Source organism: Mustelus asterias, chromosome 1 (assembly GCF_964213995.1).
Source record: "Mustelus asterias chromosome 1, sMusAst1.hap1.1, whole genome shotgun sequence".
In the NCBI taxonomy this organism is placed as follows: Eukaryota; Metazoa; Chordata; class Chondrichthyes; order Carcharhiniformes; family Triakidae; genus Mustelus; species Mustelus asterias.
The window spans coordinates 92,694,464-92,713,738 of NC_135801.1; the positions used below are offsets into that span (position 1 = coordinate 92,694,464).

Here is a 19,275-nt window from a genome sequence, read left to right on the forward strand (position 1 = left end):
GGGTTTGAGGAAACTTTCCTGAATATGGTACCGGGATGGTTGAGGGAAAAAAGTTGCCAATGGTGATGTAAAAGATGGGGTGCGAGGTGGTGGTTGAAGGCTTTGGTCTTCACAATGGTTATTCAATATTGAATGTTGGAACCTGGGCTGGAATTCTCCTATGTCATACGCCACTGTTGCCGGCGAGAAGGAGAATTTGAAGAAAAACCAGAAAATGCTGGAAAATCTCAGCAGGTCTGACAGCATCTGTGGGGAGAGAATAGAGGCTCTATTCTCTTCCCAAAGATGCTGTCAGACCTGCTGAGATTTTCCAACATTTTCTGTTTTTATTTCAGATTCCAGCATCGGCAGTATTTTGTGAAAGAGAATTTGGCGCTCAGCCAACTCTCCATTCACAGCAGCAGGACCAGAGAATTCCAGCGGCAAACGAGATTGGAGAATCCCAGCCCTGATCTGAGCTTCTATCCAGCCTCCTTACAAAACAGTCTACTCCTAGTTCAGTAACACCACTTACCTTTATCACTAACTCAGCCCAATAGCTGCTGAAACCTCCATCGATGTCTTTGACATCTCTAGACTCTAAGGGCGGGGTTTTATGGTCTCACTCGAGTGAGACCGAAAATTCCCGCCCGAGGTCAACAGACATTTCCGTTGACCGCCCCTCACCCACCCCGATTCTGTAACACACGGGGCGGTAGAATTCTGGCAAAAAATGCTGATATGTGCTTCCCTCCTCACCCCTCACTGTTCTCACTGGTCTACATTAGCTTCCAATACCCCAACATCTCAATTTTAAAATTTTCATAGTTTCATGTGAATCCTTTCAAAGTGCCACAGCCTGACCTCTCCATTCATCTGACTCTAGTCTCTAGTGCAGCTCCTGCACCCATTCTCTGCCACCACCCCCTAATGCCCTACGCTCACCCCACCACCCAGCTCATCCCTCTCACTGAGGCCATTCATTCATGGGCTTAGATTCATGGTCTGGAAATCTTTCCTTCTTTCTTTAAATCATGCTTTAAAAACCCTCTTAAAATGCATTTTTGACCAAGTTTTCACTCACCTTTTTTTAAATCTCTCTCCTTTTTGGCTCACCATCCCTTTTTCATTACACCTCTGAAGTGTCTTGGGGCATTCTACTACATTAACAGTGCTATACAAGTGTGGGGGATGTTGAATTGACAGAAGCTCCGTTGTTAGATCTCTTTCTAAGCCCTTTTAAAGTGAGGAATCACAATATATTTTTAACCCCTTTGGAGAAGGATTTTTCATCTAAGTTCAGGCTCCTTTTTATTAGAGAGTTCCTTCTTGGGTATTAATTTCATTTTAGCTGGGCAGTTTGCTGGGATTTCAAAGTTTACTTTCTGAGAGTGGTGGAAAATGCTTCAGTAGCACTTTGCCTTTTCATTTTCCAAAGGTGTACTTTCATTATTCATCAAAATCTGTCATCCATAAGGTGTGTAGAAGAAATTCTCAGCCTGCTTCATGACAGCTCCTTTCCACAGTCATATGGACAATTGCTACAATCAGTTTAACTATTCATATATGTGATCTTGATGTGAAATTTCTTCAGGAGGTTATCTGACAACGAAACATCTGCTGATATATTGACAATTCTCCCATGGTGTTGCAACAAAAGGAATACATTTTGCATTTATATAGCACCTGTAACAACCTCAGGGCATCCCAAAGCACTTTTCAGGCAATGAAGTACTTTTACTAACGTATAGTTACTGTTGGATTGTAGGAATTTGCACACAGTAGTTCGTTCCCACAAACACCAGTGAGATAAAGTCCATATAATCTGTTTTTTCTGAATGTTGGTTGAGGGATAATATTGACCAGGACACCGGGGATAACTCCCCTTCTCTTCCTCGTCTTCCACACCTCATCTGAAAGACGGCACCTCTGACAGTGCAACACACCCTCAGTACTGCACTGGGGTGTCAATCTCCATTAAGTGCGAGCCTCAACTCAATCTTTGGACTCAGAGGTGAGATTTCTACCAGCTGAGCCATGGCTGATGCTGAGTATTTCACATGGGCAAGCAGCAGCATGGCAAGTGAAGGTCATACAGCATCCCCACTGGGACAGTATCCATAAAGTTTGCTGTATCAGGCATTAGAGGGGATTTAACTCTTCAATTTTCAACCATTGTTGCGGAAGCGTAGATACACTGAGCAGAAAGTGGGGTAGATTCTGAGGTCTGATACTCCAAGTGACGAGCAGCACTTGAGAGGAATGTTGTCTTGGGAAATTGCAGACTGTCTGCTTACCACTTCCTCAGAAAGGTTACCTGTGAACCAGGCTTCCCGCTCAGAGTGCTGGATTGTAGAATCACCCTTCATCACATTTTCATACCTTTGGCAACTGTGTAGCTGCGTTTTTTGTTGCTATAATTAATGAAGGTTAGATTGTTCCCAAACACACTTTCATTGAATCTTTCAGCTGTTTCCCCTCCTAACCTATATGTCAATTGATAAACTGTGATATGTATGTTTGAATGTAGTGTCGTGCAAGTAGGCTCATTTGCTATCTTGAAGCCCATATACGTGTTTCAACCAGTCCAAACAGCAACTGCTGAATAATAAATCCTCATGCAATAGCTGAGACTCAGAACAGGAACTGCTTTCATTAAATTCATTATTATTGAGGTGTAAGGAATGGATTCTAAATGGACAGTATTTGTTAAATATCTGTGTCCAGTAAATTACATGGAATAATTACATGCTGTAGGCACACATTATAGCCTTGGGTAAATTCAAATATTTTACACAAAATCCCTTATATTTCCCATCATTATCTAAACTCTACTAGACTACTGGCCTTATCTAGACTACTGGCTAGTTAAGCTCATTAGCAAGCCACTTAAAGACCATTATCTCTCATTCCGCCAAGATTTTATGGTGGCTCAGTGATTCGCCTTTATTAGTATTCACCTCCTGAAGATCACCCAGCAAACCCCCCTGTTGGGTTGCCAGCGGCCTCCCAGGGAGTCCCTCTTCCAAAGGCCTTTATACCACAATCGAAGGACCCATCGTTGGGAAGGGGAGTATCCACTGACTCCCTGCCCATGAATCCACACCCTCTTCGCCAGGATCCCCTCCCCGTGACCTCCAACCTACCCTCGCTCATCTGTGGTCTGGGTCCCTCAGTGATCCTCGACCTCTCTGGTGGGTGCATTAACAACAGCAGCCACCACTCCCAGTGGTGTTGGTGGGCTATGGAAAGCTGCCTGCCTCTAATTGATTGGCAGCTCTCAGTGGGCTGCTCATCCATCACCAAGATCCTAACTGCCAGTGAAGAACTGACACTTAAATTCGGTCATGCTCCACCCTCCCCACAGGTTTCCCATTGGTTCTCCAACCTGTGGGTTGGAGAACCAATCCTATCAAGAAGACAAAACCAAGCCCATAGTTCAATGTGTTCAGCTTATTGATTGAATAATTAAAAGGGGGTTTAGTACAATGACACTGGGTAATTCTTCCTGGGGAGTTAGGTTTGTTGTCTGGCTGAATCTCCGAAGCATTGTACGCTACTTGGGTACAATCTGATAGTTGAGATTATCCCATAAACAACTTAGTTTATTTAACCTAATTAAAAGCTAATGCTCTGCAGTCTTAGCACGAGTGGATTGGCTGCTTTCTTTGCTTTCCTGAATATAAATGCAATCGCTGTCTCTCTTTTCCTTCTGTGCTTCTTTACTTTTTGCAGGAATTCACCATTTTGGCTGTAAGTACAAATTTGCGTGCTACCTGATACTTAACCTCTGCCCACCTTCACTTGCTCCCTCCTTCAGATCTGGTCCAACACACTCTACCCTTCTCTCCCACCCCTCCCAAACCACACCACCACGACAATTATTTTCCTTTACCCTGATACATTTGATGCCTCACACTCAACCTGTTGGCAGCCCGTAAGAAGCCATCCAGCGTTCAATCCCAAATCCCCCCCGCCTCCCCCACCTTCTCCATTCCTTCATGTGTACCAACATATCAGGTTTTTAGTAATGCATAGTTGGCTAGTGACGTCAGATACTGAATTTGAGGAATATCCAATTGAGAAAGAGCTATTCTTTCATGTAGGTGTGTGTATTGCTTGTGTTCAGCATATCATTCACAGTAGTCGTTCTGTTGTACATTAACTGTTTGTGAAAGCAATGTTACCCTTGTTTATACTAATGCTGTTGTATCCCAGCTCCCCACTACTACATTCTCTACCTCTTCCAGTAGAATGCTTTGCCGCCTTTCCTCTACTATCTTCCCTCACACCTTTACCTGGCCTAGCTGATGCGGTTCTGAAACTGAGCGGGATTTTCCGTTGTGCTTGATCTAACCATGTGGTTGCAAGGTACGAATAAAACATGGTTCTGTCAAGCACCATGGAGCGTCACGTATGCCTTCTACAGCATGCCAAGTGAGAGACAATAGAACTATCTTAGAGAGAGGCAGTATATCCTTATTCTCTGATTAAAGACCAACAAGGCTCAGGTTGGTAGTTCTGCAGACAGAGGCTTTCAGAGCTAGAAACCAATCTCATGACATTTGTATTGAGGCCATGGCTGATTGAATTTTCTCATAAAGAAAAGTGGATAAAAAGACAGGCAAAGATTGATGTAGGAAAAAGCAGGTGAAAGAACAAATGTAATGACTGTAGCAGATGTGTTCCAATTGGCCTGGAAGTGTTCAGTCTTTTTGAATCCACTCACTATTTCAAACAAATGGCTCAGGTGGGAGCACTAAATTGAATTAGATAAAGCTTAGCAACATTATGAGCTAGCTACAGGAGTGTGAGAAGGCAGTTAGCTTTGTAGTAGAAATTGCAACAGAAGGAGCCTGCATTAAAAGGTCAGCTTGTAAATGTTACCTGTACTCTTTTGGATCTTACCTTTACTGTGATCTAGTTCAAGATCTAGGTATAGTAATTATAATTTCTTGAAATTTTGCTTTCTGTATGGTCTTAAAAATCGACCCTTTTTTTTCTTGCGAGTTAATTGAGTCTCTTTGCATAGTTTTACTTCTCCTGTTAAAATGCCTGCTTTTCTGTTTGCCGACTTGAGTAATCTGCATATTTTGACTCAAATAATCTGCAGGCACAGAGGATTACAGATCCAAACTCAGTGGAGACTGCTTCCTGGACCTTGCTTGCCCTGAAAAGTGTCGATGCGAGGGAACCACTGTGGACTGCTCCAATCAAAGGCTTACGAAAATTCCTGATCACATCCCTCAGTACACTGCAGAGTTGTAAGTTGGCACAGCAAGCCCACTACTGCACACACACAGACTTAGTCTTTCTCATCTACACTTTGGCAGCGAAACAAAGAACTGTAGAATACATTTAGAAAATAGCTTCAGGCAGTAGGCCCATGTCTCTTGAGCTGGAAGAAAGAAGGTACACTCATGGAAGAAGGGTTGTTGGTTGCACATGAACATTAGAAAAAAGGAAAGGGGAAAAAGTCACTTGGATGTCTGTTGGCAAGTGTTAATAACTGTGCCAGTGTTGGCTCTGGCCTGCAGATCAGATAGAAATTAGACACCAGTGGCCAAATTGTTTGAAACAGGGTTTGATTTTCAAATATTGCGTTACAGAGTGACTTTGTTACCCATAAATGATTGTACTCCATTGATGCCATGCGTCTGAGATGCCAACTCATTAATACTGAATAAAGTTTGTTTTGTGTCTGGGTATTTGAGAGACATTAAATAATATGGAGGTCACTGTTAAGTTTGGTGCTCGCAGCTGTATTCTTCAAGCTGTGGGTCTCAGTGGCTAACACACCCAGTGTAAACCCACAGGGATAAAGCACTCAGTGTAAACCCACAGGGATAACACACCCAGTGTAAACCCATAGGGATAACACACTGAATGTAAAACCACAGGATAAAACACTCAGTATAAACCCAAAGGGATAACACACCCAGTGTAAACCCACAGGGATAATGCACCCAGTGTAACCCACAGGGATAACGCACTCAGTGTAAACCCACAGGGACAGCACACCCAGTATAAAACCCACAGGGATAACACACTCAGTGCAAACCCCAGGGATAACACACTCAGTGTAAACCCCAGGGATAACACACCCAGTGTAAACCCACAGGAATAACACACCCAGTGTAAACCCACAGGGATAACACACCCAGTGTAAACCCACAGGGATAACACACCCAGTGTAAACCCACAGGGATAACGCACCCAGTGTAAACCCACAGGAATAACACACCCAGTGTAAACCCACAGGGATAACGCACCCAGTGTAAACCCACAGGGATAAAGCACCCAGTGTAAACCCACAGGGATAACGCACTCAGTGGAAACCCACAGGGATAACACACTCAGTGTAAACCCACAGGGATAACACACCCAGTGTAAACCCACAGGGATAATACACCCAGTGTAAACCCACAGGGAGAACACACCCAGTGTAAACCCACAGGGATAACGCACCCAGTGTAAACCCACAGGAATAACACACCCAGTGTAAACTCACAGGGAGAACGCACCCAGTGCAAACCCACAGGGATAACACACCCAGTGTAAACCCACAGGGATAACACACCTAGTGTAAACTCACAGGGATAACACACCCAGTGCGAACCCACAGGGAGAACACACCCAGTGTAAACCCACAGGGATAACGCACCCAGTGTAAACCCACAGGAATAACACACCCAGTGTAAACCCACAGGGATAACGCACCCAGTGTAAACCCACAGGAATAACACACCCAGTGTAAACCCACAGGGATAACACACCCAGTGTAAACTCACAGGGAGAACGCACCCAGTGCAAACCCACAGGGATAACACACCCAGTGTAAACCCACAGGGATAACACACCCAGTGTAAACTCACAGGGAGAACGCACCCAGTGCAAACCCACAGGGATAACACACCCAGTGTAAACCCACAGGGATAACACACCTAGTGTAAACTCACAGGGATAACACACCCAGTGTAAACTCACAGGGATAACACACCCAGTGTAAACCCACAGGAATAACACACCCAGTGTAAACTCACAGGGATAACACACCCAGTGTAAACCCACAGGAATAACACACCCAGTGTAAACCCACAGGGATAACACACCCAGTGTAAACCCACAGGGATAACACACTCAGTGTAAACCCACAGGGATAACACACCCAGTGTAAACCCACAGGGATAACACACCCAGTGTAAACCCACAGGGATAACACACTCAGTGTAAACCCACAGGGATAACACACCCAGTGTAAACCCACAGGGATAACACACCCAGTGTAAACCCACAGGGATAACACACTCAGTGTAAACCCACAGGGATAATGCACCCAGTGTAAACCCACAGGAATAACACACCCAGTGTAAAACCACAGGGATAACACACCCAATGTATAAGCCAGAGAGATAGGATGCAAATTTTATAACTTAAATCGGATAACACATCCAGTGTATAATTCAGAGGGGAACATCCCAATTATCGAGCACAGCAAGAGCTTGTCCAATTTATAACCCAACGCAATACCGTGCCCAATATATCAATCACAAGGGATGATGCACACACACTGTCTAATTCACAGGGGAACATTGCACCCAATTTATAACCACAAGGATAGGAGGATAAAGACCTATAGCTCATGTGAACTGCAGATTGAAAATTTTGACAGTTGTGAATCAGTTCTGCTGAACCCCAAACCCTATTTCTGTGATGCAAATGTCTGTGCTGGATTTGCTGAACTGTAACACACAGCCCATCTCATATATCCTAGACACAGGAGCTCTTCTGTTGCTAAAGCAGTAATTCCCTTTTGCAAAATTAAATTGAATGGCCTAATTTTAATTGTTTTGACATTATGAGCCTGCAATTGTCATTTGGTAAGACATTGCCACACATGGATCAGAGCTATGAAATAGAGGTTAGTCAGTCTCAGCTAGATCATCAGTTAGATTTTACACGCACAGGGATAACACACCCAGTATAAACCCACAGGAATAACGCAATCAGTATAAACCGACAGGAATAACACACCCCAGTTGCCCTCAGTGTGATATAGGAAGTTAAATTCTCAGCCTGGGTTTCCCATCCTGATTGCGTTCCAATGAGTCCTGCTGGAAAATGCACTTTTGTAGAAATTGAGTGAGGGAAGAATCATCGGTATTGCCACCCTGCCAAATAGTTGACCAGTACTCATGCTAAGTGCACGCTTTCAGAATGGCATGAGACTGTGGCCTGATGAACTTCAGCATAGGTCAGCACCTTTAGGAGGAGAGGGAGAACATTGCAGTGAGGGAGGTTTGAATTCTAGCATTTCTGTTTTGTTTAATCTTTGTTCAAGGATAAAGGTTACTCAACCAAGACTTTCACTCCCGAGTCAAGGTTCTGTAACCACTGCCGCATGGTCCATAGTCATAGTGGTGCGTTTCATCCCCACATACATAATTAGTAGTGGGGCAAATCAATTCCATTGTCCTAAGTAAAGGTTTACTCAGTTGCACATTCTCTTCAGGTCACCTTCGTGCTCCTGAAGGATGGTGTCATGTTTCAGTTTGAAAATGAAGGTGACACAGTATTCAGATCCTTATCTGGTTAAATATTAGTATAAAGCTGTGAACTCAGGGGGAAAAAAGATCACTCCCAACTTCAATTGCGAACATTTGGAAGTAAATTCTTCAACTTTAAATTGACAAAAGCTACCTCAAAAGAATCATCAGGTTCACCTGGGGAAAAAACGCACGGGTTTGATGTGTGAAAAGTTTAGGTTAAAAACATTCTTGCGATGAAATTTTGCTAATTGATTTATTTTCCACTTGAACATTTTAGGCGCCTTAACAACAATGAATTTACAGTATTGGAAGCCACTGGCATCTTCAAGAAACTCCCACAGCTCCGCAAAATGTGAGTTGAACTTGAACCTTAGGGCAATTTTCCCAAATGCAGCTTCCACCTCTGTGGGCTCTGTTTTGTGAAAGACATTATTTAAGACAGTTACACAAGTGACCTGTAATGTGCTGTTAGCATGGTTAGTGAGGCAGATTGGAGTTGGCAGGTTGCTCCTGTGTGCTAAGCTACTGCCAAAAGCAACTTTTCTTGATTCGAGCACTGGCATCTCCCACTTCACATTCAGCCAGCTGACCTCTTATGCTGGAACAGCAGGGAATGCCAGCTCCTGCAAGCCGAAAGCACGATCCACAATCTCCTGCAACTTCCCTGGCAGTACTTGCTTACTGTCTCCTTTAAGTATATATAACGCAGATCTCTGATTTTTCAAATCATTGGCACATTTACTGACAGAGAACAAAGGACTACTTCACGTACTTGATTGCCATTAACTACTCTTTAAGTACCGGTAGCCACGTTTAGGAGGTTTAACTAGGATGGCATTAGGACCTGAAAGTGTTGGTTCACTTCCTGATCAGGCATTAAAAATAGGGCAGTTCAACAAGTGGAACATTTGCATTTTATTGTCATATTTGAAAGCACCGGAACCAGACCAGTAGTGGTAATTAACTTTGAATGTTATTGTGATGCAATTCAGCAGAGTATAACAGTAAATCAATACAGAGGAAGTGCCCATTTAACCAAGAGTTTCCAGAAATAGATTAATATGAAGATATTGGGAGTTGACTATCACTCTGCTACAGTCTGACCGTATTGTCTGGCAGGAATCCACCTGAAGGGGTACATTTTAGATGATGTGCTGGATGTACTGGCTCCCGGCCTTCCTTATCAGCTTGTGTGTTAGCCCTAGCTCAGTTGGTCGCACTCTTGCTTCTGAATCATAACGTTTTGGGTTCAAGTCCCACACGAGGGCTTAAATTGAGAAATGAAGGCTGACAGTACAGTGCTGAGGGAGCACTGAATTCTTTTGGAGGAAACTTTAAACAGAAGCCTCACCTGCCTGTTCAGGTGAAGGTAAAAGACACTTAAGGAGATTTTCATAACTCTCAACATGAGTATATTCCATTGAGAAAGAAAGATTCTATGAGAAGGATACACCATCCATGGCTAAGTAAACAAGTTAAGAATATCAAGTTGGAAGAAAATACGAACAATGCTCTGAAGATTAGTAGTAGGCCAGAACATTTGGGAAAATGTTAGAAAATAGCAAAGGATGAGTAAAACAATCATAGAGGGAGATGTTGGAGTATGAGAGAAAACTAGCAAGAAATATAAAAACAGACAGTAAAATATTCTACAACTATATTCTACAAGAGAAAAGCATAGCTAATGTCCGCATTGGTGTCTTAGAGGATGAGACTTGGGAATTAATGGAAAAAAAGGAGATGACAGAAGCTCTGAACAAGTATTTTCTATCTATCTGCACAAGGAAATGAGGGAAAAAAAGCATCTCAAGAATAGTAGAAAAATAAGGGAAAAAGGGAGAGAGGAACTGAAAATAATCACTATTGTCAGAGAAAGTACTAGAAAAATTAATGGGACCAAAGACTGACAAGCACCCTGCATCCCAGGGTCTCGAATGAAGTGGCTGCAGAAATGGTTATCATCTTCAAAAATTCCCTAAATTCTGGAAAAGTCCCGATGGATTGAAAAACCACCAATGTATATATAACCTTTATCCAAGAAAGAAGAGAGACAGAGTGCAGTAGGCTAGTTAACCTAACATCTTTCATTGGAAAAAAGCTTGAATCCAATTAAGAAGGTAGTAACAGGGCATTTAGAAAACCATAATAAATTCAGGTAGAATCAATGTGGCATGGTGGCACAGTGGTTAGCACTGTTGCCTCACAGCACCAGGGACCCAGGTTCAATTCTAGCTTCGGGTCACTGTCTGTGTCGAGTTTGCACATTCTCCACGTGCCTGCATGGGTTTCCTCCGGGTGCTCCAGTTTCGTCCCACAGTCCAAAGATGTGCGGGTTAGGTTGATTGGCCATGCTAAATTGACCCTAGTGTCAGGAGATTAGCTGTTCCTTTAAGATTGCTGCTCAGCCATTTGTGCTGGACCTGTGGGTACTCTGCACTGTACATTCTCGATTGTTGTGCAGCTGTGCACCCATGCAGCTGAGAGGAAGCACTGAATGGGACGAGCTAAATTCCTGCTGCAGAGAGCTGGCGCAGGCTCGACAGGCCTGTGCGGTAACCATTCTAGCATATATCACTTAAACAGCATAACTAAAACAGATTATCTGGTCAGTTATTTCATTGCTGTTTGTGGCAGTATGCTTTGCACAGATTGCTGCCATATTTCCTACAACAGTGACTACGCCTCAGACATCTTGTGGTTAAGAAAAGTGTTACATAAATGCAAGTACTTTCTTTCTGAAAGTAATAGTTAATACCTCTGTGGGATTCCACAGACAACAAGTGGGCCTTCTTTATCCATGAGCCGAAATGGAGCATCAATGGATGGTTGACTGTATGGACAGCACGACCATGCCCAACTCTGCCTTCATTCAACAGCTGATTTTCATAGGTTGATAGTGCTGATGTAATATTTCCATATCCAATCACTCAAGGAAACCTTTTGCAAAGCATAGCCTCGCCTCAACACTGCAATTGGTGTCATTCCTCCAACAAGCCCCAAATTCGAGCCTCCTGCTGAATTCTGATCCTTAGCCCTAACCTCCCCCTCCAGTTACTGAGCTCTTTAATCTCCAAGCAGTTCCATTGCCCCATGCTTGCTCCATTCCTCCATTGCCCCACATTCCAATCCTGAGTCCTTATCACTCTTATTTAAATTTAAACAGCACTGATGTCTTCTTTCATCACCCAGCTGTGAACAGGAAGGTGTTTTGATTTCTTTCCTTGTTTATCAGCAGTGGAGTATTTCCCAGTTTTGGTATGATCGAATTTTCTATTAACAATCGCACAGCAAACTCGAGGTAGAATGAACTCAAAGGGTTAGTTCAGTTGCACACAGTCAAAACATGGGAGGAAGGTCGCAATGTCACCTCCGCATTCAGATATTAAAGAAAAAGACAGGGAAAATAAGGATTTATAGTACAGAGACCACAGAGAAAATAAATATTGGTTCATGTGTATTCCAGAGTCCAGAATCAAATTCAAATGAGGTATTCCTTCACTGAGGTCAATGGGTTGAAAACCAATGCTGTATAATTCACTTTTATAATGGTGTTGACTTCATACAATGAGATAGGCATACAGAGATGAATCGGTCTGATAGGCAATGGCACAGAACTCCCATCAGAGACAAGGTAGCTGGGGCTCGGTGTCCAACTTGGGCCAGAGCTCCTTCAGTGTGGCCTGCTAGTCAAATATTAAACAGCAGACTGAACAGTTCAGCAAGACAGTATTACTTGTTGCACATGCCAGAGGCCCATCTCACATGACTCCCACCTCTCCATCATCTTTGACAAAGGATGTGTATCCATCGTTTGGATTCCCACCAACTGTTAATCATCTCAGCCATTAGGAGTTGAAAAGAATGTTGTGGTGCCTATGTCTTAGTATCCAGGCCAGCCTGGATTATTAAATACAGATGGCCTATGTATAACTCTTTTTAAAGTTGGGTTATACAGTCCACAGGGACCGCTAGTGTTTCCTCAGAGATAATGAGGTGTGGATTTTCCTAAAAATGCAAAGTGGCTTCTTTTGTTCAGGGGTCACAGACAGACACAGTTTCAGTCATTTTAAAGGTCTTTGGTCAGTTTTTGAAAATTTATGAACAGCAATGACTTATCTATATATAATTTAGAAAAATGTACAATGTGCGGTCTTACCCCCTCACACTCCTGATTGACAGGGATTGTCCCCAAGTGTCCCTGACTGCAGCCTCCTGCTTTCTCACCAGGCAGCCAGCCTACCAATTTGGCTGTTTGGGAACTGGGGAAAAAAAATGAAATCTTACTCTTCATTTGGAACCTCCATGTCTGTAGGATTTCCATGTTCCTCCCTTCCCCCATCACACTCTCTCTCTGCCTCCCAGTAAATATCGATGCCATTACTGTACTTTTGCAAAAATCCAACATTAAGACTGAAATATTCCTGGTCCATATAGCTTGGTATCACTTTCGGAAGGCACTAATTTTTCATTTATTAATCAATAAGAGCTTGCATCTTGTTACAATTAAGTGGACAGGACAATCAGAAAATGTAGCAGTTCAAGAAGAACTCCAACTACCACTTTCTCAAGAGCAGCTAGGGATGGGCAATAAATTCTGTCTTGCCAGCGATACCCACACCCTGAGAATGAATAATACAGAACTGTTTTCAGATGATGTGTGAAATCAAAACCTTGCCTACAGCACATTGGGTCAGTATCACACAGCATTGAGGACATTTTGGTTTGAATGCCAAAGTGTAAAAATAAAAAACCCAATTCCTATTTTGCTAGCAGGAATGTCATGAGGTGGAAATTCTGCTTACTGTTTTTAATCTGGGCATGTCCTCATCCAAATCCAAAGAATAGAGTCATTTAAGTAGTAGGGGTGGATATGCAGCAGTGACCCTTTCCCAGTGGAGATAGAGTAATCACAGAGCAGCAGCCTGGCACCCTGAGAGGGCATGGATGAGGTTGCTCAGGCCAAAGGGGTAGGTTGGCTAAGCTCACTGGTTCTTTTGTTCCAAGTCCTTGCTCCGATAGCAGTCAATCCTATTGCATTCAGTCTTAACTTTGCAGCCTATGTCAGGCCTGGAATAGAACCTATGACCACTCTCAGTTGATATAGATTCCAATGGGCCCCTTAGGAGTACATCTGATTTCTAGGATTCCTGTGATTTGCGGCAGCCGGCAGAAGCACTGCCCTTAGCACAATTTTACATTCAACCTAAAGGGAGCAAGATGTAGATTCTGCTCCAAATTCTAATCATTTATGTCACAAGCATCCCAGAATTGTGTTCTGTCGGAGGGCGTAAATACCTCCCTCACGTTTATTGGGGAGAGATAGGATTTGCTCTGCTGTCTGATTGTATTGATAGAATTTAATTGGCCTGACCTTTGACACCTCCATCAGATTACTAACTGAGGAAAATGCCTTCTGTTCAATATTTGTTTCCTATATCCATATAAGGCAATGCTCACTTGATGAAACCTGACATCTGAGCCCAGCTCAGGTGAATATTTTCAATTAAGCCTGTAAGTTTCTGAATTCCTTCCATGCTTTGTCTTTTAGAAATTTGAGCAATAATAAGATTACAGATATTGAGGAGGGCGTATTCGAGGGAGCTACTGGTGTAAATGAAGTCCTGCTGACGGGTAACCGCCTGGAAATTGTGCACCGCAAAATGTTCAAAGGCCTGGATAGTCTTAAAACACTGTAAGTGAAACAATTTTGCTGTTAATTTTCCATTTTGCACAACTGGACGACAGCTAGCTTGCAACAACTGCCTCCCGAGTTTTTCTTAGTCTATTGACTCAATGAAAACGACCTCATTATAGATAATGTCATTATCCCCTCGGATGCTTTGTTCAGTTTTTTTCCCATGGGTTTAGATTATGCACACACAGACTGAGATGCAGCATTCAATCTGGAGAAAAGAGTTGGACATGTTTACATTTAATCAAGAAATCAGCATTTCTAATTTTTGATCAATATATTCAAAGCACACTGACCTTTTATTTTTACCTTAAGTACACTGGTATAAGTTACCCGAACACTAAATCAAGTGGAGATAGGCCTCACAGACATGACGCTGCAGGTATTAAATGCACTATTACATTTCTGTTCAGATTTTACGAGAAGAACACACAAGGTTAAAACATGTTTTAATCACAGCAGCATGCTACTTATGACAGTAGGCTCATTTGACGTTCCAATGGGAAAGTGCTTTTCTGCATTCTGTCTTATGCTTACATTACCCAGGAGAATGTGTCACCTTAAAACCATTAGGATTATAGAAGCTAGATTACTTAAATGCACGGTGTGTGGTACTCTGCAAATGTAAGTGTTTTATGTCAAATCAGTTAATGATGGGGAGTATTTATTGGTATAATCCTGGATCACTTGGTTGCACCATTACTTCTGAATCATAAAGTTGAGCGTTTAAGCTCAGCCATGCTCATATTTCAGTGCAGTTATGAGGGAAAGCTGCACTTCGAGATATTATTAAACTTGGAACCTTGTGTGGTTGTTTAGGTTGGTGAAAAAGACCCAAATGGAAGTGGAGACTGTGCCTAATGTTCCAGCTAACATTGCTTACTTCATCAATACAGATTAATTGGTCTATCCTTTACTATTTAAGGTACCTTGCTGTGTGCAGAGATAGTTGCCTGCATAACAGCACTTCAAAAATAACCAAGTTATTGTAATCCTGGGGACATGGTGAGAGACTGTATAAATGCAAGTTCTCTCTTTCTAAAGGAACCAATTCTTTGCAAATTTTTATGTTGTTTTGCAAAAAAACTGACTGCTGACATTTTTATTGTGAGAGGGGAGAGAAGAGCTATGTATAATTTTCATCCCAGTGAGATCAGATGGATTTTTGAGTGGTGCATTTTTGACAGGATTCACATAATTGAGCAGAAATTAACATGAGCGGTGGGGGTCCCGACCTCCAAAGTCAAAACTGGTGGCACCTCTGCCAACCCCATCTCCAGGAATCCCAACAGGATAAAGTGCCTAATTGGTAGCAGGAACCCTGTCTATGAGGCTTGCAGCTCCACTGGGGACATTAAATCACCATAACCACCTAGTGTGGACGTGAATATTCCATACCCGCGAGCTGCCACCAATCAGTGGTTGCTCTCTAGTTGGCAGTACAGCACTGGGGCCTACATCATGGATCATCAACAGAGCCCTAATAGAGAGACAAATGGAGTGGTATGGTGATGCCAGGAAGGGAGACAACAACAGGTGGTGGAAATGGATTCAATAGAAAAGGCAGGGGCTGACTTCCTATAAAACTATAAGCCCATAAGATATAGGAGCAGAAATAGGCCATTTGGTCCATCGAGCCTGCTCCGCCATGCAATGAAATCATGACTGATCTGATATGATAATCCTCAACTCCACTTTCTCGCCTTATCACCTTAGCCTTGATTCCCTTACTGATTAAAAATCTTGTCTATCTCAGCCTTGAACATTCTTAATGACCCAACCTCTACAACCCTCTGTGGTAAAGAATTCCACAGATTCACTACCTTCTGAAAGAAGAAATTCCTCCTCATCTCTGTAAGGGTGACCCCTTACTCTGAGAATATGACACCTGGTCCTAGATTTTCCCACAAGAGCCTAAGCCAGTGAAGGATTGCAATACACCTCCAAGTCAGTGTGGTATGTGACCTAGAGAGGAATTTGGAGGCAATGGAGTCCCCATGCACCTGATGCCCTTGTCTTTCTTGGTGGTAGATGTCTTAGTTTTTGTAAACAGTTATCATTGGAGGGATGACAATCTGTATTTTCAGGAGAAGAATAGAGAAAACTGGGGGCGAAACGATCAGTTTAAGAATTCTTCTCTCATCAGGACTGAGCAAAGTTATGCCATATGACATGAAGGCATGGATAGCCATGGATAGTTTGCTGAACGATTTTTGCTTCTGCTGTACCAGAGGATGAGTTTTTCAAAATATCTAATCTGTAAAAATGAATACTGGATTTACAAATGTCATGGCCATTAATCTGTTATCCTTCCAGCCAGAAAGATACCTCTGGTTGAGCCCAGAGATAGCAAGCTAAAGGTCAGAGTATGTATAAAAAGCTTTGGGACCTACATGCTGATGAAGGGCCAGACTTTCTCAGTGTGAGCTGACTGTTTGAATTATTATTACATCTGCAGAATAGGAAGGGATCAGCATTAAGAAACGCAGTTGCCATATTGAAGCATCACTTGTTTTTTTTAAGTATAAAAGTGTGTTTCCGCCTCAAATGGGCCATAATTGCTTTAGGATATGAGTTAATTCCAAAGCACAAGCTGTTTTTTTTATTCCACAGATAATGCCATGAAGTTACTTTGCTCTTATAATCTAGCACACTCAGCTGCTCCTGAATGTTTCTGATGTTTATAAGATCCTGTGGTCTATTCATTTCCATCAAAAGTAAAGTGCTTTCAGTCTATGTGGCAATTTATCTTAGTACAGTGTCATCAGTATAATTAGGGTGATGGAGGCTCCTCCCTCTATTTCCAAGTACCCTTAAACATTTTGTAACCAATTTTAAATTGTCAAATCTTAAAGCAGTGCTTTTCTTTAAACAGTATTTACTTTCTGACTGTGAAGAATTACAGTTTTAGACGAGTTTGTCTCTGTGTATCAACGGGATGGATTATGGATGGCCCATCTCATAAACCTACCTCTGACCATGTTGTAATAATTCTGTTTTCTATCCCGTAGGATGCTGAGGAGCAATAAGATTAGTTGCGTCAGCAATAACACATTCACAGGCCTGAGTTCTGTTCGTCTGCTCTCACTCTACGACAATCAGATAACTACCATTTCTCCAGGAGCTTTTGACACTCTCCATTCTCTGTCCACGCTGTAAGTTGTTAAGAGATATATGAGGAGCCTACGGATGGACAGTTCAGTAAACTGGGATTTCATTTTTAGTATTGATGGCTTGTGTTTTTTGCATGTAAGCCAAAGCATTTTAACCTGTCATCTAATTTTACACAAGAATACAAGCATTCTTTATGTTTATTCATGTCTATAGATTTTCTGGCTGAGGGTTGATTGGTTATCGAGGGCAATGGGACTTTCAGTAGGAAATTCATTTTTTGAAAGTGACATGTAATCAGTATAATCAGTGCAGCTGTCAGCTCCAAAGGGAAACCTATTTGTTTGTGCAAGTAAGTGATGGGAGTCTGAAATTGGCATGTTAATGAAATGGCCTTTGTAAAGTCTAGATCCAATCTGAGAGTAAGTTGCTGCAGCTTCCCCTTTTCATCTTCGGATTGAATTACCTATTTATTAGTTCAGCACAGTTTGACCACGTGCTAAAAGCTCATTGACAATTTGAATTACAGCTAAGTGAGCTGCAACCAATAATGCATTGTGTTCTGGATTGGATGGTTTCTTTCAAACTCAAAACATGTCAGAGAAGCGCAATAAAAGTTTGGGACTATAAAGAACATTCATCCCGGCAAAGTTCACCTTGGCCGCTGTTCCTGTGTGATTCCACGATTGCATAATGATCAGCACAATGCTCAGCTCAAATCTTTTCCTTCAAATCTTTTCCTTCAAAAGTCTCTAAGCTTTTCTCATGCCAAAGTGTTTTGGTTTTTGTCTTAATTAAGATGAGTGAATGAAGCAATTTTCCATGTCGGGCAATTAGCACCAGCACTGAGCACCTTATTCAGGTATATAGCATGCTGCCTGCTGCTATACAATGCACCTTCACCCCAATCACAGAAAAAGATTTCCCCTCAACTGTTTCCAATTATTGCAGCAGCTTCTGAGGAGCAGTTTTGAGTTGTATGAGCCTGCACCCATTAGATGTTGAGTTGATAATATTCAAACTCATTCCTAAAAACTAAAAGGTTAGAACAGGATACTTCCTAAAGAACAAAAATGGTGAAAAGTGAGAAACAGTAGAAGTTAAAAGAGACATGAGAGCCCACGAATATTAATAATAAAGAAGTATTTAGATGAGCACTTGAAATGCCATTGTCTATATATCAAGTGCTGGAAAATGGTATTGTAATAGATACATGCTTGATGGCGGTCACAGACAAAATGGGCCAAAGGCCTCTTTCTGTGCTTTAAAGCTCTATGATTCTATAAAGCATCATGGACAGGTTACAGAAAATAATTCATGAAATGCTGCTCTTTATACCGAGAGAATTGGAATAGAAGGTGGTTAAAGTTATGTTGCAACTGTGCAAAGCCATGGTTAGACCGCATTGAGAGTACTTGAGCAGTTCTGGGCACCACACTTTAGGAAGTATATATTATCGTGAATGCGAGTGCAGTGTAAATTTACCAGAATGATATCTGGATTTAAAGCATTAAATTACAAGATGAGATTGCACAATGTGGACTGTATTCTCTGAAATTTAGATGGGTAAGGGGTGATTTAATTGAAGCTTCGGGGGAACAGATCAGATAGGTAAAGAGAAACTACTTCTGCCCATTGGTAAGTTCAGGACAAGAGGGCATAGTCTAAAAATTTGATTCAACCTTTCAGGAGTGAAATAATAACAGACAATGCTGGAAATACTCAGCATGTCTGGCAGCATTTGTGGCGAGAGAAACAGGATTAACATTTTGAGTCCTAATGACTCTTCTTTAGAGTTCCTTGAAGAGGGAAGTTAGGAAACTCTCCTGCACAAAGTGGGTGGTAAAAGCTTGGAACAAATAGCAACTGACACTAGATAAATTATTAATTTAAAATCTGAAATTGCTAATATTTTGTTAACCAAAGGCATTAAGGGATATGGGA

The 19,275-nt window shown here is 42.1% G+C and overlaps 1 protein-coding gene across 2 annotated transcripts in view; it reads left to right on the plus strand.

Annotated features, from left to right (window-relative positions):
• The window catches only part of slit2 (slit homolog 2 (Drosophila)), a 420,226-nt gene that overhangs the window by 315,611 nt on the left and 85,340 nt on the right, over positions 1-19,275 (plus strand). For both annotated transcript variants that reach the window (XM_078215445.1, XM_078215451.1), the window contains 4 exons: positions 5,093-5,243; positions 8,806-8,880; positions 14,077-14,220; positions 17,232-17,375. In XM_078215445.1, coding sequence (XP_078071571.1) covers positions 5,093-5,243; positions 8,806-8,880; positions 14,077-14,220; positions 17,232-17,375 — 514 coding nt within the window. The remainder of the gene's footprint in view (positions 1-5,092; positions 5,244-8,805; positions 8,881-14,076; positions 14,221-17,231; positions 17,376-19,275) is intronic.